This window comes from Ammodytes marinus (genome assembly GCF_949987685.1).
Source record: "Ammodytes marinus genome assembly, chromosome: 1".
Classification (NCBI taxonomy): Eukaryota; Metazoa; Chordata; class Actinopteri; order Uranoscopiformes; family Ammodytidae; genus Ammodytes; species Ammodytes marinus.
Genome location: NC_137230.1, coordinates 22656797 through 22679662, shown reverse-complemented (window position 1 = coordinate 22679662; position 22866 = coordinate 22656797). Strand labels below are relative to the sequence as shown.

General features: G+C 41.6%; 3 protein-coding genes across 6 annotated transcripts; 1 reads left to right on the top strand and 2 right to left on the bottom strand.

The window, feature by feature from the left end:
• Positions 1-1791: 1791 nt before the first annotated feature.
• On the bottom strand, positions 1792-4669 carry adprhl1 (ADP-ribosylhydrolase like 1; the record flags this gene model as incomplete). Its single annotated transcript, XM_080033856.1, has 7 exons — positions 1792-1961; positions 2050-2182; positions 2295-2422; positions 2573-2713; positions 2871-2996; positions 3073-3237; positions 4456-4669. The coding sequence occupies 7 exons, from the start codon at positions 4667-4669 to the stop codon at positions 1792-1794; spliced, it is 1077 nt and encodes a 358-aa protein (XP_079889982.1).
• Positions 4670-9544: 4875 nt separating this feature from the next.
• Positions 9545-13136, bottom strand: dcun1d2b (DCN1, defective in cullin neddylation 1, domain containing 2b; the record flags this gene model as incomplete). Its single annotated transcript, XM_080027201.1, is given in 8 exon segments — positions 9545-10233; positions 10592-10688; positions 10906-10988; positions 11128-11258; positions 11749-11917; positions 12017-12233; positions 13081-13121; positions 13124-13136. Coding segments are annotated over 8 exon segments (831 nt in total). The 3' UTR covers positions 9545-10153.
• Positions 13137-13686: 550 nt separating this feature from the next.
• Positions 13687-22205, top strand: tmco3 (transmembrane and coiled-coil domains 3). 4 transcript variants are annotated; one of them, XM_080027165.1, is made up of 15 exons: positions 13687-14220; positions 14918-15015; positions 15772-16089; positions 16494-16661; positions 17478-17657; positions 17778-17978; positions 18077-18205; positions 18299-18391; positions 18586-18769; positions 19227-19344; positions 19511-19706; positions 19837-19987; positions 20099-20178; positions 20284-20433; positions 20791-22204. In XM_080027165.1, exons 3-15 carry the CDS (start codon positions 15829-15831, stop codon positions 20902-20904), a joined length of 2025 nt encoding a protein of 674 aa, XP_079883291.1. In that variant the 5' UTR covers positions 13687-14220; positions 14918-15015; positions 15772-15828; the 3' UTR covers positions 20905-22204. The 4 variants fall into 4 exon arrangements, with proteins under 4 accessions (XP_079883291.1, XP_079883293.1, XP_079883292.1 ...); XM_080027167.1 differs by having other exon boundaries at positions 14918-15031; XM_080027166.1 differs by having other exon boundaries at positions 14918-15083.
• The last annotated feature ends 661 nt before the right edge of the window (positions 22206-22866 follow it).

The window sequence follows — 22866 nt, the reverse complement described above, 5'->3', positions numbered from 1 at the left end:
GGTGTTTAAAAATAGCCTGGTCCTACCAGACCATCGCACTTAATTTCATTTGAAAAGAAGGTCTGGAATCGCTCAATTGACAACCGTTAACTCACTTGAAGGCAGATGTCTGTTGAAGTTTAAAACTATTGGATCTGTCCAGTGCCACTCTGGATCTGCCCACCAATCGCATAACGTTTGGTCATGACGTATGCGCCGGCTTCTGACTACAACTGAAACCGGCGCACAACCTCAACGTCTTTGTTCTTAGCCACTCCCTCTATTCGCTGTTTGGACAGCCAAAAATCTGGCTGAGAAAACCCGCAAATATACCGTGGACCCAGACTGACTACTGACGGGAAATAAAAATTGAGCGAAATAGGTAGGAGGGCGGTGCCAGGCTAGTTTAAAAATAGATAAACCAAGAAATTAAATTTAACCCAAACCCTGGCGTAATTGTTTAATGTAGCTTAGTGACATTGCGTAACTGTCTGAATGGAACAATGGTACAGCACCATCCGAAATGTGGTGCTAAATTTAGTGGTTTATTCCAATAAGGTCGGCGTTATAATTCTTAACCCATGTAAGTCGACAATTAACTTCACTTAGCTTGAAATGGATTGTTTTCTGAAGTATAGGGAATTTGTTCTCTAAATTCACTACTTGTTTTCTCTTTTACTTACCTACTCACCTACCCCTGCAGCAAATTAAAGGAGATGGAATTATCAGACTAGAAGTGAAGCGTTGCAGCAGTGTGAACTTGTTACAGGTGATTAGTTCAGGAGACTGAAGAGGAGGGTTGGTAGCAAGAAGAGGAAGAGGCGAGCGTCCATCAAATTAAATGTTGTAGTTAATATAAAGAGAGACAGGCACTTCATGCGTAATGTAGTTTATTTTAATGTTCATATCATATTAATATTCAGCATGTAATTGTGCTTTCACAATGTAGAACACTAAAGCTGATAAGTGCAAATAATTAAGCATTACTCTGTTATGCTTAATTAATGCTTAACTGAGAATGCTTAACCAAGCATTAACCAATGCACATTAACTAATGCTTAACAATGCATCAACTAACCATAAAACAACAAAGCATTTATGCATAGGTTATGTTTATTAAGCATTAACCAACCCTTAATAACATGAACTAAGCCTAAACTAACCATTAATTAATGTACCCTCATTGTAAAGTGTTACCAAGATTTCTATTCTACAACCATTTCAAAATGTCCTCCACCTGTTACATGCAGAAAAAAGCCAAGACAGATCTAGAAATCCAAAATTATTGAATTAAATGTGCAAAAGCTGAAAAAGAGGTTCCCCAGCTAAAATGTTTAGCTGCTTTCAAGGAATCAAATGTGTTCCTTGACACAATACCAACATGTGCATGTTAATACCAGTTAGCTTCGGCAAAGGAAAAGGTCACTGAAATAAATTATATTTTGCTTTTCTTTAAGAGTTGACCTTCCCTCACAGCTCTGCCATTAGGTGGAGCAATAGATAGAGTCCAGATCCAGAGAGAATTGAAAATCCAGAGAGATCTACTATGAAATAGTTCATGCCAGATAAAGGCTAAAACTCATCACATAAATGGTTTTAATTTTTTCTGTTTCTCCGCCTCTTACACCTACTCATTTAACCTTGCCACTTATGTGAATAGCTAAATCAAGCAGACAGGAATCCACTCAAGAGAGTGTGGTAGTGAGATATTGCCAAGGAAGAAGAGAGGAGTGTGGGATAATGGGAGGCAGTTTTACAGTCATGTGCAGTTCCTCTGACAGCCAGTAGGGTTCAGGCCAGTGAAGAGCAGGATTACTTGTCAATGCACTTCTCTGCAGATGCCGCTTTGTGAAGCACTTCTCCCAGTTCCTCCAGGCGCTCTCTTTTGTCCATATCCTGGCACAGACCTGGGGGAACCTGGCTCATGCCATGCATAAGGCCATAGAGACACCCTGCGATCAGGCCTGTGGCTTCACTCTCGCCTAGAAAAACAACAAAAACAAAAACACAACCTTTTCAAATAAGTGTTTTATCTGTTTGTACTTCAAAATGGCTTGCTGTGGTCCTCACCTCCATGGAACATAGCTCGTTTACACAGTTCAGACCAGTCGCTCCCTGCAGTTAGAAGGGCATCGTAGGCTATCATGGGGGCATCGTGACCTCTCCGGCCTGCACGGCCCTCTGAGCTCCAGCGCTTATACATCTGTGTGTATGAGGACAGAGTAACAGCAGTAGACCTTACCTTACGATGTTTAAACCTGAAGGTATGCTTTTCTTTCTATTGATCATTTGTGTTACTGAGAGGCATGATTTACCTTGTCTGTCTCCTCTGCGTCATAGCGATCAGGGAACGAAGGTTTGTTCTGTCCTTCCTTCTCTATCTCTCTCTCTTCCAGGTAAAACTGCCACTTGGCCTCAAAGTAGAACCAGTTTTCTTGATACTCTGAGTAGGAATGCACAATCACACACATAACTGGGATCAGCTGATTGGCATGTTCAAACTCAAAATATGTACACTGATATTACTCTTGCCGTTTTTTGGGGGGGGGGGGGAGGGGGTTCGCACATATCACTGACAAAAATGCAATCAAACCTGCCATGTGACGTATGGTCTTCCTACAGAACTCCTCAGCCCGAGGGATGACCTTCATGAGCTCGCGGCCCCAAGACACAACAGGTTTCCCCTGTATCGCATAGGATGCAAACACCGCCGTTGTCATGGAGCCTAGGAAGCCTGAAGCCAAGAGTGAGACCACAAGTCGCTAGTATGAAATCAATGATCTTGCAGCTAAAATGCAAAAAGAGATGATTAATAGTTTATAAGCAGCTTGATAATAACCCTGTAGTTGCCAGATTTGTTTGGGTAGGTTAGAAACTGTCAACGTTGTTACCTGTGGGGTGGTTGTGGGTCATTCTCCCAATCTCTATGCTGACCTCCACCAGGTTGTCTATTCTCTCTGGTTGCCAGTATCTCATACCAACACACATGGCCTTGGCAGCTGCCCCAAACCCAGACCCTGGATAGAGACACAGATACACATTTTCACAAACTGCTTCTTTTTTTTCATTGGACTACTTCAAAATTCCACTGGCCTTTTTCATTAAATGGTGTGTGCCAGGCAAGCAGGAAGTTGTTAGGTTTGAGGTGAACAAAGCCCTCCACTGTGGCAGGATCGGGGGCTCTGCCCTGCAGAGACACCATGGCTTCAACGTACAGACGCACCATCTCCCGATATAGGTCCTCCAGACACCAGTAATCTGTACACACACACACACACACACACACACACACACACACACTGATTGGCATGCAGCTGCAGTGGCTAAATTTAGCCTTGGCCTGCCTCACCCCAGATTAGGACCAGCATGCCTGCAGAGCAAGTAGAAGCACTTCCTCTCACCATGAGGTCAACTCGGATCCTTGAACAGAGCCCACAGCCAACTCGCTAGAATGTTGTTTATGTGTGCAATGTATGAGTGAGGGAGAGAGAGCCTCTGTTGACTAAGAAGCATTACCTCTGATTTAGTGATCTAGACTTTGATGAAAGACAAGAACTTTCACCCTCTTGACTGGACTATGGTTCAGATTCTGTTCCTCCAAAGGCGAGTTGGGAAAGACCTTAAGTTGCCAAACTATGCATTGTCAAATCCTTTAATGAATATGTGTAAAGAGGGAGTTGATGCCTTAGTTATTGTTGTCTTTCTTATCTACTTTAAGTTTACGAAGGTATAATACTATTAATACGTTTCTTTAATGAACCGCATTCATTCCACATCATGAGCTTTTTTCTGGCATGTGTGTGCAGGCATTGTGGCTAAAAAAGGGTTCCTAATCTCAAAAGATGTCATCACCATTTCAAAGAGCTGCTGTCATTGGCTTTGAACCGCATCTGCAGCCAAACATGATACCGGTAGATTAAGGAGGAGTCTGACCTGCTATTGTTCAGTAAAGCAAAGCAGAGGATCAGCTTTTCCAAAGTACTCTATTTTGGAGTTCTCTGTCCTGGCAACTTGTGACCTCCCTGTGGGGGCTTGAGGTGACATTTGGGTGACGGCCTTCTTAATGAGGTTTCTACTGAGATTTTGTCTTTGATGAATTATGGTTTGTGGTGTGTCAGAAGGTTTTGTCATTAAGAGATGATATGAGTGATTATCAGATTCCATTGACTCTATATAGAAGAAGCTTTTCTGGTCCTTCTAAACCCTAACCCTTTAGAAAGGTCTAAGGCCCTGCTGGATCAGTCTGCTTTCGGGTATATTCTGTATATATCATTGAACAGATAAAGAAAGAAAAGGTTTGGTTGTATGTGAAGTTAGATGTGATATTGCATAGTAATGTCTTGATTTGATATTTAACATTTTGAAATAGGACAATGAAGCAAATCTGTGCATAATAATGCTAAGATTGCTGTTCTCTAATCTGCCCATTCAACAAAGCCTCCTTGTCATTCTTTTAAACAACAACTCTAAACGTACCCGTTATAAGTGCTTCTGCTGTGGTCATGAGCATCAGCGTTGCATCACTTAGGGGCCAGTTTTCAGGATCCAGTTTCTGGGCTCCCAATCCCCCCAGAGAGGCCAGTTCCTCTTGGATCTTCTTGCCTGAGGTGCAGCTTTCCCAGCGGCCCTTTCTGTAGCCCAAGGCATCACCAGCAGCACCCAGAACCATGGCTGCCTTGAATTTCTCCATGTCGCTGGGCTCCGCTAACCCAGCTTATCACAAAAAAATAAAGAGAGATATTTTCTTGAATGTAACCGTCACACGTCTCCTAGGATTTAAATGGCTCCTGATAACAAATGCCAAAATCTGAAATCCTTCCGTCTTCACCTCGTCGACAGACTTGCCGTAAAAGAACAGTGAAAAAACAGAACAAACTCTCTTGCCGAACAATCCTGAAGAACTTCAAACAGCCTCTGCATCTATCACAATTTTTAGATTTCCGCTTGAGATGGAGCTTCCTGCACAGACCTCTGTCTCATATAATACCACCTTCCTACCCTAACAGCTACCGTCTAGTTTTTCATCAGTTGTCTCACACACAAACACATACTCTCAGTATCAAGGGGTGGGCATGCACTAAACTAAAGCAACACATTATCATGCCAAGTTTCTTTGTGTTGGGCGGTGGTGAGTTCAGCTGTGATCAGGTGTCTCCTAAAAAGGCAATCCCCATTGCCCCAAAGCCTGAAAGCCGGGTGGCTCGTTGTGGAGTGCTAATGTGGGAGGGGGAATTGGAAGAGATGCTAATGTGCTGCTGGGCTGGAAAGCAAGCTTGTCATCTGGTGCTGGACCTTGTTGACATCTCGCCTGACCCATGGGAGGAGGGTATAAGAGTGGAGCATCATCCCAAATGATGCAGCTGCAGCCCCTCACCCCCACCGGGACACACACACACCACTCCACAAGCCTGCCTTAGTACTAACCTCACTTTTTAAAACTTATTTCTTAATCATCTTGAACTCTGAGGTTATGTACACTATCCTAGAGTTTTCTAAATCCTCATTCACCTACAGCACCAATGTTACCCCTCTGAAGCCAGAGGGGGCAAATGACACAGATCTGTTATTCCTAAGAATTCATAGCCTTTATTTTTCCATGCATCTATTGATGAATGTTACCCGGAACATACTACGGAAAAAGCATTACCAGAAGAGCCAATGATGATGACGATATGCAGCAGGAATGCAACCTGATAACCAACAACTGTTACCAAACGGACATTTTACACACACACACACACACACACACACACACACACACACTGTAGCACACACTGTAGAGCAACAGTTCTGATCCAGGAATATGAAGATTTGAGTTTTTCCATTCACCAATGCTATTTAGTTTGCAAATTTCTGATATCAGATCAGTGTTTGGCTCAGATTAAAACCTGCCTCCATTCAACATAAGGACCTTAAAACATTTCTGAATAGAGCATAACACAGTTACACAAATGTCTGGGTTAATTCAATACAAGAATTTTAATCAAAACATAATGAAATGTTAGTTTTATAAAACAAATTCAGTATCCAAAGTACGTTCTCTTGTTGCTTAGTTTTTTACAGTGCATACGGAAAGTATTCACAGCGCTTCACTTTTTCCACATTCCGTTATGTTACAGCCTGGAATAACGCTAGATTACATTTTTTTTTCCCTCAAAATTCCACATATAAAACCCCATAATGACAACTTCAAAAAAGTCTGTTTGAGATTTTTGCAATGTATTAAAAAAATAAATAAAAAATCACTTGTACATAAGTATTCAGAGCCTTTGCCTTTTCAAGCTCAAAATTGGTCCATACTTTTCCCACTGATCATTCTTGAGATGTTTCTACAGCTTAATTGGAGTCCACCTGTGGTAAATTCAGTTGTTTGGAAAGCACACCTGTTTATATAAGGTCCCCCATTAACGGTGCATGTCAGACCACAAAACAAGCATGAAGTCGAAGGAATTGCTGTAGACCTCTGAGACAAGATTGTCTCGAGGCACAGATCTGGTGAAGGGTACAGAAAAATGTCTGCCGATTTAAAGGTCCAGATGAGCACAGTGGCCTCCATCATCCGTAAATGGAAGAAGTTTGGAACCACCAGGACACTTCCTAGAGCTGGCCATCCCTCTACCTTGAGTGAGTTATCGGGGAGAAGTGCTTTAGTTAGGGAGGTGGCCAACAACCCGATGGTCACTCTGACAGAGCTCCAGGGTTCCTCCACAGCCTGTCTGGAGTTTGCCAAAAGGCACCTGAAAGACTCTCAGACCATGAGAAACTAAATGTTCTGGTCTGATGAGACAAAGATCGAACTCTTTGGCATGAATGCTAAGCGTTATGTTTGGAGGAAACCAGGCACCGCTCATCACCTGGCCAATAGGCATACAGTGAAGCATGTTGGTGGCATCATCATGCTGTGGGGATGTTTTTCAGCGACAGGAACTGTGAGACTAGTCAGATTGAGGGAAAGATGAATGCAGCAATGTACAAAGACATCCTGGAAGAAAACCTGCTCTAGAGCGCTCTTGACTTCAGACTCGGGCGACGGTTCAGCTTTCAACAGGACAACAACCCTAAGCACAAAGCCAAGAGATATTGAAGGAATGGCTTCAGGACAACTCTGTGAATGTTCAAGAGTGGCCCAGCCAGAACCCAGACTTAAATTCAAGCTTGTGGCTTCATATTCCAGTATACTTGAGGCTGTAATTGCTGCCAAAGTTGCCACAACAAAGTATAGAGCAAAGGCTGTGAATACTTATGTACATATTATATTTTCATGTTTAATACCTTTGCAAGAAATCTCAAACAAACTATTTTTTAGTTGTCATCATGAGGTATTATGTGTAGAATTTTGAGGAAAATAAATAGATTTAATCCACCGTTATTACAGGCTGTAACAAAACAATGGAAAAAGTGAAGCGCTGTGAATACTTTCCGTATGCACTGTACATCGAGAATTGTGAAGATGTATTGGAAATGCACAAAACTGGAATAAAGATAAAGTTGTATATTTTAGCTGCAATGTTCTGATAAATATCAGTTTTAGAAAAATAATTACTTATAGGGACTACTGATTTCAGCCCATCACAAACCTCCTGACTGGCTTTCAATATCTTATACCAACTGATGTACTTGGTAGACAGAAATACATTGGTTACAGCACTGTTAAAAACACCATGCTTTATTGACAACTTTCAAAAAACAATGTTCGATATGCTTGTGTGACAAGACATAATATTCTATAAATACCTGTTGTCTTACCTGCAAAAAAATAATACTGTTTTGACAAGAAAATGATCTTCATGAGTAGAAAGCATTGACCACATATTTTAACAAAGAAAAAACGTACCAAATGCATCATATTATCAAACTGAATACCGAGGTCACATATTCTTGCTCTTGAACCACAGACAATGTCAGATCAACAATTAACTGGAAAAAGCTTTTCACACCATCTTGCTGTTGCAACACAGTCACAAATACTTTATATGGGATATTTCATTGCACCAACACATACCTAACTTGCTTAGTTACAAAGGTGAACAATATGACACATTTACCAGCTCCTACACTGACTGTTTTACAGTCACTTTATGAAGCTGGCTTCTTTACCACTCATCGCCGTTCAATCTGGGACTGGAATCATAACTCCAAATCCTGATCTGTCTCAACCACTTCTGATAGTCAACTTCATGCACACCACCAGTTAATGACGGAATTCTGTTCACATAAATATGAGAACTTAAAACTCAAGTTTTACAACTTAAGGAAAACAAAAGGCATGTATTTCCCCTGCGGTTACATATTGACAGGACAGAGAAATCGGATTCCAACACTTAACAGTAGGCAAAGGTTTTATCGCAGTGACAACAATTGGCAAAACAAGACAGCAAAGTGAGCGGCTGTTTGGAACAGAAATCATGGCAAACACTGATGTAAGTACAGGAAGCCGCCTGCTGTTCACTGTGAATGACTGTTTCCTGAGCTCTACCTCATGTCACACTCCTAAGCCGAGGTAAGGGGGATGCGTTTAGCAACTGCACAGTTTTTTAAAGTGTAATAAGAATCACACTAAATGCTCTGCTGCAAAAACCTCTATGGGTTAAAATTTTAAAGTCTTCTGACCACATCTGTCATCAGCCAGGATTGGTCAGGTGCTTTCACATACTTGTGAACACATCCAGCTCTGACATAGAATGTAGTACATAAAAATGCTATACTACACAGCCACCTACAGATGGCAGCGCAAGCAATGTTCTTAAAGTGACATGTTTTTCTCATAGTAGTTCAACATGCCAGCATTGCCCTGCAGTTGCTACTTTATTAAAAAGCAACAGACAAAAACTTCTAACAGTGTAAACTAACAGTAAAAGTAGTCCACTGGCTGGGATTTAGATTGTGTCCTTTTAAAAAGTCTAAGTGTCTTAAGTTTTTTTTGTTTGATTGAAGGATCCCCCATTAGAAACACATGTATCTACCTCTTGTCTTCAAGGGGTCCTGAAGTGAACCCACTGTCCTGTAAACTGAATAGCTCTGTGGCTGTATACAGTGCTGCCTGATAAATGAAAACGGAAAAAGTGTAAATCAGTGCAGTTTGCAGGGTTGGCATGGCATCATCAACTGTACAATAGAAAAGTCAACGTGCCAGTCAGTTTCTCTTTGTGCACAGCAGTTCACACACTGCAAAACTAAAGTCGCAGAAAAATGTAATGCAAAAATTACGATCCTAAATGCTTTTTAAGTACTTGATTATGTTACCTTTTTTCCTTCGATACACTATTTCACTCTAGATTGAATGTATTTTTATTTTGGTGTGTACAGTATTTTGCAACTGTAACAACAGTGATTCTGCTCGTGCTGAGCTTAAAACGCATGCTGCTCTGTCCAATTCTCAGTGTGAATACAAAATATGGTTCTGAACTTTTCCACTTTTGCTCAATCAAGGTGAATCAGAATTTCTTAATTTCTTATAATAAAAACAAATTAAAATATTCAGCATTGTATTGTAAAGGAGGCAATATGTTTAAACCCCCCCCCCCCCCCACCCGAAAACACACCCACAATGATGAGCAAGCACACTTTCTCTCTGCTCTCAGTGTGATTGTTAGAGAGCTTCACATTCACAATCTCAGTGAAAATAATGTAGATTACTTTTTCCCTCCTCGACGTCCATTGCACCGCTTCACTCCAGCTGAGGGAAAAAACATGCAGATTTTAAACATACTGTTCCATTCACAATTGACAAAAGTAAGAGGCCACAACCTACTGCATCTATAACTTAATCCTCTGCGTGTGCTGAAAGTTCACCTTCACTGTCCCTCCTCATTGTGCAAAAGGGTGCAGGTTAGTGAGTCCACAGCAGCAATTCGATACCACACCCATGGGCTATTTGCCAATGAGTGACGAGTTTTGGGGTACCCATCATTTCCATATTGCAATTACAAAAGTCTGTCGTTGCCAGTAGACAACAAAAAAAACACATAATTTCTCTCCTGATCTCCTCTCCAGATTATTCCCCAGCGAAGGCATTTTATGCCGTTTGGAAGAATAATCTTAACGCCAAGCCGCAGACAGGCTTCTTGAGAAATTGTCACTTTTTGGCTCATTTTTATAAAAATCCTTATCCAAAAAAAGAAAAGAAAAATCGGGATAAGCGCAAACTCTTTGCTGCATGAGGCTGGAGCAAACACTATGTCATGTTGCGCTTACTCCCCCCCACAATCGGCCGAGCAAATTCCACAAAGTCATCTATAAGGACAGGCCATGCCCCTGAGGAGAGGGAGAAAACACAGACAATTAGTAACATCTTAATGTAGTTTATTACAGAAACCTAATAAGTATAAGGAAGAACCTTAATATTTCAGTGCATACAGAACTACTGTACTTGTCAGAGTAATTGTTTAAGCAAATCCATTTTGTGCATATTATTTACTATGAGCCCAAACATATTTGATACTACCGAAAAATAAGTGATGCAATAAATCCAAATGTAAGAATTTGATAAATATGGAAATAACAAACATATAGATCACCTCATGCAAGTTGTGAGTTCAGATTTGAGAACAACATTACATTTTGCTGTAGGAGTGGGAAATGCTTTTATCCCGAAGGCTTTATTTTATCTCACCTTCCTCGTCATAGTTTGACATGTCGTCTGCAATCATATTGCCGAAGTCCAGAAGGAGGTTCCACGTGTCCTTAGGAATTGAGCGCTTGTGATGCTCCTGAATGCAGCAGGGTAAAAGGAGAAGAACGAGAATTAAACATTCAGGTGTTTTTACAAAATCTAAAATCCATGTGCATTTAAAATCATTACAACTACGTGGAAATAAATTAGACCTTTGTGAAACTAAAGTTGTTGTTTTTTAGGCTGTATTCTACCATTTCTATCATCCTGCTGACACATAAAAGTAAATCACAAGGTGAAAACAGGCCTCTCACCACCAGGAAGCGGTTCCATAGATCCAGAAACTTGAAGCGCCCTGTGAGAACTAAATTCCAGTAAGCAACAGCCATCTCTAGGTCTAGGATACGAAGAAAAGTGAAATGTTTATTATATTTTATTTTTTAATCAGATAAGACTGAACTGCCCCCTTTTTTTTTTTTTTACAAATCTGCTTTTTTGCGTGAAACGTGACTTTTTCTACATCTTCTTATGCTTACCTAATCCTTTCTGGCCGGGGTTCTTGGCAAAACTGAAGGTAAACTGGTAGAAGTCCTTGAACTTCCCCGTGTCTTTCAGCTCCTGCTCTAGTCTGGGAAGAATCGCCTTGAGTTTTTCAGGACTGTCACAGCTAAAGGAGAGAAAAAAAACATTCAATATATATATTCATATATATATATATATATATATATATAATTAATTTAAATGTAATTACATTTAAAATAATGGCTCAATAATGGCTACATACATACATACATAGACCAGCCTTGCAAAATCCTGTTGTTATGGGTTGTGGTGAAATGCACACACCAGACAGGTAAAAAGTGAATTCAAACTATTTTTTTCTTTTTTTGGCATTTTTTTTTTTTGGCATTTTTTTAATGCTTTTATTGATAGTGTGGAGACAGAGTTGAAATGGGGCAGAGAGGGGAGTGACATGCAGAGAACGACCGCAGGCTGGAATCGAACCCGGGTCTGCTGCTGGCCGAGGCCCATGGGGGGGACGCCCTACCAATTGAGCTAAGGGCGCCCCCCAAACTCACATTTAACAGAATATACAAGTACTTTTTCTCATAAAAACATGTCCCTAATGTGTAAATGCCAGTATCAGTTTTGCTCACCCTAGCTCAGCCATGCCATCGAAGAACTCTTTCCTGCTGAACTCGCACTGCGTGGCCGCTCTGAACTTCCACGCCACCACTAGTATGCTCATGCTAGCTGGGTCCAGGGTCAGGTCATCACAGAACTGCTGGATCCCATCGATGCCTATCTTATTCTCATCCTGGGGGTCTGCAAAGACAGCTGAGAAGGGTGAGCAAAACAGCGCCAACAGACAAGACAACCAGACTGTGCTATTAGTCTGGAAACGTGTCAATCGCTACATCTTGCCTTTGTATCTGTTGTAGAGCTGTTCCAGCTTCTTGCGGTCCACTGAGGTTTTCATGGATTCTTTGTAGTAAAGGTCTGGATTCTGGAAGTAGTTGTCTGTGGCCACTTCTAGTTTCCAGTCATTCTGCGTCAGGCAGTACACGGCTGTCCTCTCCCCGGCCTGTGTGAAGGACATGAACTGCCGAACCTTGTCCTTCTGTGATGACTTCAACTTGTGCTGTGAGACAAAAAGGCACACGGTTAAAATGCAGAATTAGGCTGATGGGATGTCTATAGATATGCACACGAGGTTGAGCTTGCACATAAACACAGAGCCTTACTAAACTTTCTGAACATTTGAATGAGAGTGCAAGGATGTGATTTCCATTTAAGCTTCATTGAATTTAATTTAATTGATTGCTGCAAACTTGGAAAAGTAGGCCTACTTAAATACATTTTAAAAAAATCAACAAAATAATTTAAAATGTATAGTTAAATAACACGTGTCATGATGACTGTAAGAGCTGTTAAGCGTTTAAAAAAGTAAGACTCGTAGCATAACTGCAACCGCCTGTGTTTTAGAAGGCGAAGTGCACTAACAGAAACGAAACACTGTCACTTCAAGCACCATACTGTTACGATAGTTACCCAAAATACCCCCTTATCTAATCTGCACGGAGGGTTGCACGTAATTTGCAGAACTGCAGGATCTGACCCACCCGATGATCACACAGTCCAATTCACCGTGACAGGCCAGTGTTTGGCGACCCACTTTTCCCGGGGGAGGGGTTTGATCGTTCAGGCTCTCTCCTGACCCGGGGCAAAAGCATAGACGAGTTACCATAAAGGGAAAGGTACGTGCCGCAAGTGCGGGTGTCCGATCTCAAAATACCAACAACTGACCTTCCATTTCCCTCATATTCCCGAGACACATCACCCTGACAATGCGACAGTTGGCCGAGGACACCCCGATCTACCATATCGGCGTGGTCCCTTTGACGTCAATGACAGTCGTTATCGGGTGTTTGCACTTGTTTAACGGGGCTAAACAAATGCCCCGGTTTCTCATTTTTAATCGTACCTACCATTTTATCACACGCTGTTTTGGCCCACTTGATATCCAATCACCCTTGGTGCGCATGCGCGACACAAAACTGCGCTACTGTAGGAGCACTAGACTCATGGGAAATGTAGTTCTGTAGCGCTGTAATCCCACAGGCCTTGTGTTTTGAACACCTTTGGCCTAATACCATTCTGCATTAACAAACAACTGATTTTAAATTGTAATTTATTATGTAATTGTTTCCACTGAAATCCAGTCAAGGAAATGGACACATTGTAACTTTTGAATCAAACTGTCGATGAAAAAAACAAGACAGTTGAAAGCTTTGAACTTAATTCTACATGTTTGTCAAAGTAAAATGTTTAATGTGTAGCAACCCAAAAAGTGTGTAAAGGCCGTCAAGGCAAGCTCTGCCAACCGTCACAGTTTGAGTGCACTTGACAAGGTCTAGCTTTAAAAATAATTAAATAAATAAATATTCTGAAAACTACAACTCCCATATCAAAGATGTTTCGGAAGTAATCTAAAATAATGGCTCAAAGTTACACCGACGCGATTGTATCGGGTTTTATCCCGAACATAAAGCAGGAATGGTTGACCTAAAGAGTTTTAGTGTATTTAAAAGTGATTTACAATGTCTTCATGAGCTGTGTCCTGCAAAAGTTGCTACAAGACAGCTTTTCAGCTAATGTTAGCCTTAAGGTTGAGTCAGGAGTGTGTGTGGACTCAGCTGGCTGGAGCTTGTCTGGAATTTGTGGCTAGCTTTTACCTACTGCTCCGGCGTAGGAAAACAAATTGAACTTTATACATACTAAAAAAAACCTGGTTCAACTTCTAGAGGAATTTAGTGAGCAGCGACGTACCTACCTACCCGGGCGAAGAAGTAACGTTAGCATTCCCCTTTTTTAGCTTAGCCCGAGTAATGTTAGCGACGGCTGGAGGTCGAGGTTTACAAGAAGTTGGTGTCCAAGTAAGTTGGTGAACGCCTGCACCAACGCTGGCTTCAGCTATGTGGCAGTGGAGGAGGAGTAGGGGTGTTGGCGGAGGTGGTGCTGGTGCTGCGGTACAACAGAATGATTGTATCCTACTCCTGCTTCTTCAGCTTCTTATTCAGTCGTGGAGTAGTGTTGAGTAGGCTATCAGGACTGTGCACATATCGCAGGTAGGCTACAGTTACAGCACCTTTTTTCTTCTCGATTTATGAGATTGAGTAAACAGTGGACTGTTTGGGACATTGAACGAATTCATATTTTCCACCGCCCATGTTGTGTGAAACGTCATTAATTTCTGGGTTCATGTGTTCCGCGGCCGCCTTATTTTGAATCTTGTTAGCCTACTCTTGGCTGTGTATGTTATATGTTATGGTATCCTGCTGTTTTGTAGGTATAATTCTTATGTGCATCACTTTCAAATTCAGATTCAAGTTGCTGGAAGTCAATGTACCAAGTACTCTACAGTTTGGAGTTGCTGTTCTTCAGGGATGACATTTCATGCCAATGTGTTTGTTGTACAAACCAATAATATGTTCAGACATATGAAACTATATTATAGTAAGATTATGTTGTGCTTTGGTTTTCGTGTAGTAAAGTTGATGGAACAGTGAATATATTTAAAGTAAACTGTGTTTGGGACATTAAATTGAAAAAAGAAAATTCATCACCCATTTTGTTGTGTGAAACATTAATGTCTGGGTTACTGTGTTGTGCCTTTTATGCTGTTACTTTGGGCTATTTATATGTTATATTGTCAAAGTTGTTGGTTACTTGTTAGATTTTAGATACACATTTTTTATGTACAAACCAATAATAAGAAATATGACAACTTAAACGAATTAATGCTATTATGCTTTTGATTTCCAGAACCAGTTCTAGCAGAGTGGCATAGCATCAAGGAAGAAGGACAGAGGAGGAGGAGCTGGGAAAGCAAACATCCGTCAGCTCGATTCATGCCTACAAAGGTGCGGTCCAGCTTGGGTGTGTGTTGAATACATTCAGTTATTATGCTGTTGGAGTTAAATATTATTGGGTAAGTAAGCTCATGATAGCATAGTTGGGACAGTCAAGCAGTTTCTCATAATGGCACAATTCTTACAATTTAAGATAGAAATGCAACCTCACATCTGGATTAGACAGAATAGGAAGTGCTACTGGAATACGTGATTATGCACGTGCTCAGTCAAGTCAAGTGCACTTAATGCAGCACAGTGCTATTAGCAAAGGCCTCAGGTGTTTATACGCAGCTGTTGCTTAAGCTACAGATTAAACTATCTCTTTAGATGACTTTAGTAACAGGCACAAATGCACAGAGAAGCCCCAATCAAAAGAGATTATCTATAGTAAAATGTTAGGACAAATACTTTCACTCTACGTGCATTTAAAGCTTATATTTATGACTGGTAACTATTGTATTTTTCTATCATTTTTGTAAACCAACAAATCCCATGACAACACCCAAACAAACGATGTGTTACTTCATCTCTTAATGCTTTCCCAATTCCCCAGTCTGTCTGTGGCTCTCACCAAGCCCATTTGTTCCTACTGTAGACGACCGTATTTAATAACAAGACACAAAGATATACTTCATACTTTTTTTTAATAAATTACTAGAACAGGAGTAAATATTGTATTTTAGCTGCAGATTTAATGAGCTAGACATATCCTTTTATCTATGTTACACCCTTCCTCCTGTCATTTTTCTTTTTTCCCGTTCCCAGGTCTCTGTTTCGTAAGCAGTCTCTACCCTCAGGTGAAGACGAAAAGTAGAGGTTTGGATGCAGGTTGTTGTGTGTTGGCTGCTGTGCCTTGGCACGGTGGGGGCCCTCCCTGCGCTGCACAAGGACCAGGTGGCCCAGCACGCCATCAAGCTTTACCAGAGCAAGGGGGCCACACAAGGCCGCAGCTGGGTGGCCGGCAACTGCAAGCGGCTGGTTGGTCTCTTGCATCAGAAGAATGTGGGGGTCAAGAAGCTGGCAGCGGCTGCGGACGCTGTTCGCCGAGACCGGGCCCTTTCAGAACCCGAGAGGCTCTTCCAGGTACCAGCCAGATAATAAATACCAGATGGGGCAAAGGCCTTTTTATTTGGATCATGATGGTGTGGTTTGTGAGTGCGAGACATAACGTGTGCATATCTTTATGATCTTTGTTTGTTTGTGTGTTTGACACATTCCATTATACACAATAGCTAAATAGTAAGACATGCTTTGGTGGTGCCCGTGGCACAGTGCCTAAATAGTAAGACATGATCATCATATTTAATTCGTAAGGTTTCAAGTAAACAAAGGAGATGAGATGTCCTGGTTAGATTAGAGCTGCGGCTAACAGTTATTTTCTTTGGGCGCTAAATAGTCAGTCTTTTCATCATCAATTATTCTTGTGATCTAAAAAGATAACTTACAGTTTAAAATAAATGACTGGTGTCTGCCATGTTTGCGTTCAGGTTCACACTTTGGAGGTTTTCCAGAAGGAGCTGAATGAGAGTGAGCACCTGGTGTTCCAGTCTTTGCACAGCCTGCAGAGGGCGCTGCAGGGAGACTACAGGGACGTGGTCAACATGAAGGAGAGCAGCAGACAGCGGCTGGAGGCCCTCAGGGAGGCAGCCATAAAGGTGAGGACCATGGTGTTCAGTAGTGTTTCAATGAGACTATGGCTGTATCTCGATTCAGGGGTTGCGGTCTATGAAGGCTGCATTTGAAGACCGATTGCGTCATAGCGGCGCGCAAAGGTTGTTCCATTTGCAAGGCTCCTTGCAAGGCTCCTCATATGCGGCCGAGAAATGCAGCCTTCGTTTCACGGTTTTGAAGGCTGCATCAGATGTATCCTTCGCAGCCCAACATATCCCATGATTCATTGCGTTTTTTTAAGAGATGGCATACAATAAAATAGAAAAAGACCTGCGGAGACTGTCCCGTTTAACAACGCTCGTTCGGCCTTCGAATCGGCCTTCATAGGCTATAGCCTTCATAGACCGCGAGACCGCCTCCTACCAAGGAGGCGGTCTCTGTAACGGGATACAGCTTATGTCAGAGCAGAGTCATTCAGAAAGATTGGCGTTTCTGATACGAAGGAATATCATGTGTACACATTTCAATGTTCAATGAAACCCATCTTTTCAACATCAACAATCTATGATGATGTGAATAGGGCTGCATCAAACAGTTATTTACATGGTTAATTACAAAATAATCGAGTGTGTTTTTTTTTACATTAAGTGAAAATGCATAAAATCAGCAAATCTTCACATCATTGAAGAGATATTTGCCTGATTTAAAGAACTATCCTGTCAATCCAATGACTTCTTCAGCTCTAGATCATATTATGGTGTCATGCAAGACTTTGTATATATTGAGTGAGTTTTGTGAGTGTACGCTGCCTCTAATTTCTGAAACACAGCTGTGCATATGGCCTTTTTCTCACCCTGCAGGAAGAACAGGAGTATGTAGAGCTGGTAGCTGCTGAAAAGCACCAGCAGGAAGCTGTAAAAAACGCTTTAGCCCAGAACAAGACTCTGTCCATGCTGGATGAGATCCTGGAAGACGTCAGGAAGGCAGCAGACCGCCTAGAGGAAGAGATTGAGGATCATGCCTTTGACAACAACAAGCAGGTCAACTAACAAAGCTTTGTGTTAACAACGTAGGGCAGCATGTTTACAAAATCAAGTGATTGCAAACACACCTGTTTGTTCAACAAAGCATCGACTTGTGCCCTCCTTCCTACTGTGTAGATGAAAGGAGTAAACGTAGAGGCAGTGTTGAGAGTGGAGGAGGACGAGGAGAATGGAGGGAAGAGGAAGAACAGGTCCCAGCAGAAGGAAGTGGTGGACGACATGGGACTGAGCATGCTCATTGACTCGCAGAACAATCAGTACGTCCTGACCAAACCACGAGACTCTACAATGACCAGAGTGGACCATCATTTCATCAAGGTCAGTTTATTCCTCCCGTTCATGGATTCTTCCATATAATCCAGGTTGACACAACCAACATTTAACCCAATGTTTTTTTTTGCAACATGCATGTGCAGGATTTGGTGTCAGTGGTGATGTTGTCCCTGCCCTGTGGTTGGATTTGCACGCTGGTGGGTCTTCCTCCCATGTTTGGTTATATCATCTGTGGGGTCCTGCTGGGTCCTTGTGGCCTCAACAGCATCAAGGTTTGAGTTTTTTCGTTTGAGTGGTTTGATTGTGTGCGTGTGAACCTTTTGTGCTAGTTGTTTCATGTCAGTGTCTGCCTCTGTGACCTGCAGGCTATGGTCCAGGTGGAGACTGTGGGGGAGTTGGGTGTTTTCTTCACTCTCTTTGTGGTGGGATTGGAGTTCTCACCCGAGCGCCTTCGAAAGGTAAACAAGAGGGATTTGAATTTACGATACAAACTTGTACAACGATGTCAGTATTCATTGTTTATTTTGCCAGTAGTAACGTGAGCAGCTAATGTTAAGTTGTTATGGGTATACAAATTGAAATAACCTCAGACTTGATTGAGACTCCGTAAAGTCCATAAAGTGTGTTGACTGACACCTGTTTGTGTGTGTAGGTATGGAAAACCTCGGTTCAAGGTTCATGCTACCTCAGTCTACTGATGGTCGCGGCCGGTTTGCTGTGGGGACAAATCCTGCGTATTCAACCCACGCAGACCGTCTTCATTTCCTCTTGTTTGTCCCTGTCCAGCACTCCTCTAGTGTCCCGCTTCCTGGCAGGGAACAGAGGGGACAAAGAAGGTATGTTGGTAATGTCTCTGCACATACATATATTAATAATAATAGTAATTGATAAGAGTTATATAGCGCTTTTCTATACACAGACAAATAAACATAGAGGTGCATCATAGTGTCGGCTAATGCACTGCAGTTACCAAAGCAGGTAAAGAGTTTCATCTAAAATAAGTTATGGTTCTCTGGGATCATCCAACAAGCCTTAAGTATGGAAGCCAAGCACAGCCAAGCCAATAATTCCTTCTTATAATGCTGTTATTAATGAATCCGTTATCGTGAGGTAATAACTGAGGTAGAATAATAGTAAATAAGGCGTTTTTAGTCGTTATCACAAGAAAATAAGATTTGTTTCTTGAGATTTCTAGAAAATTAATGTAGGAGGAAACAACATTTTTGTGACATTTTCTAACCATTTGATTATTGCATTACCTCGCAATGTAATAGTGTTGCGTGTGTGAGACAGGTGATCCGGACTACAGCAGCGTTCTCCTCGGGATGTTAGTGATGCAAGATGTTCAGCTCGGCCTCTTCATCGCCGTCATGCCAACTCTGATACAGGCACAGAGCGGAGACCTGGACAGGTCAGTCCCTTTTTTCTTTTTGCAATGCGCACACATGCACACATGCACACACACACATACACACACACACACACACACACACACACACACACACACAAACACACACACACAAACACACACACACACACCGCTTGTTTGAATCTGTTGTTCCTTTTTTTAAACACAGCTTTCTGTTTGGAAGTCTGCGCGTGTTTTTGCTGTTGGCCCAGGTCCTGGTCTCTCTGGCTGCTGTGCTGCTGCTGTGTTTGTTTGTCAAAAAATTCCTGATTGGCCCGTATTACAAGAAACTGCATGCTGAGAGCAAAGGCAACAAGGAGATCCTGGTGCTTGGGATGGCAGCTTTTGTGTTTTTCATGCTGACGGTATGCACTTTCTCTAGTTGTCTTGTGTTTGTCTACAAAGGCCTGATATCTGTCCTCCACCGCAGCATTTTTAACCTCCTGAGAAGAAAACTGTTTGTGTTGATTGTTCTCTCGCTGAATGACACTGTAGGTGACAGAGTTTTTGGACGTTTCGATGGAGCTGGGCTGCTTCCTGGCTGGTGCGTTGTTGTCCACACAGGGTCACATGGTTACCACAGAGGTCATGGGATGCATCGAGCCAATCAGAGATTTCCTCGCCATCATCTTCTTTGCGTCTATCGGTCAGACCCAAAATGACATTTTCATGACAGATCTCAGCTCTGTTATCACGTTAAACTTTCATAGTGTAAACAGCGACACCTTTACTGATCTTAGTGTGTGCGACGTTGCAGGTCTCCACGTGTTCCCGTCATTCGTGCTGTATGAACTCACCATCCTGCTGGCGCTAACGCTCTCGCTGGTTATCTTGAAGGTACGGTAGTTTTCTCTCTTTTTGCTCTTTTCCATATCCAGTCCGTCCTTTTTGTGGCAGTCTAAGTCCCTCCACTCTCCTCTTTTTTTCCCTATTTCCTTCCAGTTTGTGATGGCTGTGCTGGTGCTGTCGGCGATCCTACCTCCAGGCTCTCGACACATACGCTGGGTGGTCGCAGCCGGTCTGGCTCAGGTCAGCGAGTTTTCCTTCGTCTTAAGCAGCCGTGCACGTCGTGCTGGCATCATCTCCAGAGAGGTCAGTAATGGACTGAATACATGAGTTTAATGACTGTTAATTATTTTCTATTACTGATACTGTGTTGGTGTCTGTGATTTATGTTTATTTGCAGTAGGCAAGACACAGCGAGTTTTAATTATAAAGCACAATTCAGACACAAGGCAGTTCAGGGGCATACAAATACATTAAAAGACATATTAAAATTTGCATTCAAAAGACAATAAAAATTATAAGCAAATGAAAAAAGTTAGTTAGAAGTAGGCTTTTGTCGAATACATACAGTACATACATACATGTGCATTGGCAAATAGAGAAACAATAACTAATGAATAAATGTTCTCATTGTCTATTTTTTTACTATGTCTCCTTGCTTAGGTTTACCTGCTGGTTCTCAGTGTCACCACCCTCAGTTTGCTACTGGCACCAGTGCTCTGGAGAGTCACTACGCACAAATGGGTTCCCCGGGCCGAACGTAAAACGGTCACATGACCAGAAATGCTTCAGGGCCAAAAGGCTCCCAATGTTACTGTCATAAAGTAGGCAGCAGTGTCACGAGAAGCAGAAGTTAAGTCCCATTTGGCCGTTCAGAAAGACACACATGATATGACATGGCGTACTGGACCAAATCTTTCCCCTCTTCTTCTGCTTTTCCTGTTTGACTTATCTGACTCAGTCTACTGCTCTAGAGAAGGAGGGGAAATAATCATCAGCTACAAACGCCTCTTTCACATCTTTACAAAGGTTTTCTGCTACGTGTCACCTGGATTATCCCGTATCTTAACCAGTGTTTACATTTAGCTCTGGTTATATGTTTAAGGTCTTATAAAACGCTGTTATCTCTCCTCTACACTCCATTGGCTAAAGTCTTAAAAGCTGGACAGAATCCCTCCTAGTAAGCATATCTGCTCTGGAGTTCAGTGGAGCAGCACAGTACTTGATATCCCCCCAATTCTGATGCGCATAAGGCATTTTGTATTGCATTATGAAGAAAAAGAGGTCAGATAAAGAGATGTTTTCTCTGGGAAGTAACTGGAATTGTTCTTTGTTTTTGCACTTTCAGCCCCAAGTTTTGTTTTGTTATTCCTATGACACAACACATCTGAGGGTTTAACGACATGTTCAACATGTTTGGCATTCTTTAGAAGGGAAACTTTAGATAATGCAAGTGGCACGTTTGGATTCTTACTGAAGTGCAAACCTTCTGTCTGCTGTATTTTATGGATGGTTATTTATTCTAATAATTGTACTACTGTAAAATGTACTACAATTACTCCTTTTGCAAGGACTGTAACCTCTAAGTCTTTATTAATTCAACTGTTTTAGCATCTCCATTGTTGTCATTGATATGTACAATCTGGTATAATACACATGTCACAAAATAAATCACAAACAGAGATAGTAGGATATTAAATCGGAAGAGCAGAAAATGCTCATCAGAATTCATTTTAAAAGAAAAGTCCTGTACTAGTTATCGAATGTCAAACTGATGTGCCTGCTCTGCACTAAAACACTTTGAGGAAATTATCTCACTGCGAGAAGCATCTATGCAGTGTAAGTCTATGTATGTACGTAGCTATGTAGCCGTTATGTTTTAGTTTTATGTTTTAATGTTAATTTTCTCTCATATTCCTGCAGTGTGTTAACAGAGGGGCATTTTCTTTTCTTTCTGTCGTGGATTGAGTTTACATATTTGTGGTTGGTGGCTGATGTTTCTTCTTACAACAAAATACTGTTTTCATCAAAATGCTCATGTATTTTTTGAAATTGTTGAATTAATTCATTTATTTATTAAAAAAATAAGATGACAAAGAATAATTGAATCTTTTTTACTCAGTCCTTGGACTGGTTGGAATCCTTGGTGAGTTTAAATATAATTTTATATCCATGTCCACTGCCTCACTGCTTGTTCTCTCCCCTCTGATTTGATTGCATCTTTTAACTTTGATCAGTGGGCCGACTAAAACCAAGGGTCAAACTATTTATCTGGTCCTCGCATTAGTCATATCACAAGACTCTCCTCTAGACTACGTACCGACTACAAAGCAAATCAAATGTAATCTTTCAAATCCCACTTTCACATTTTCCTTCTGCCTCCCCTAGTTGCATAAGTTCTCGCTCTCTTACCTCCACGTCAGTCTCTCACTTCTTCAAAGCTTTTCAAGGAAGCTTGTTCAATTCACCGAATTCCTCCTCAAACTCCCTTCAAGGACCTCATTTCTGTGATTTGCTTTTCTTTCTCACATTGTTGCCTTTGAAGGATTTCTTTAAGCCCTAAAGAGGTTAAAGTATTCAGTTTTTCATTAGTAAAAGAAAATGAGACATAATTCAAAGAAAATGGAAGTTGATGTATACCACATGTATGTCTTGCTCTCTTATACCTCATCTCAAGACCATGGTCTTCATACCTTCTACACTGAAATCACAAGAAAGAAGCTGAAGTGTATACATGTG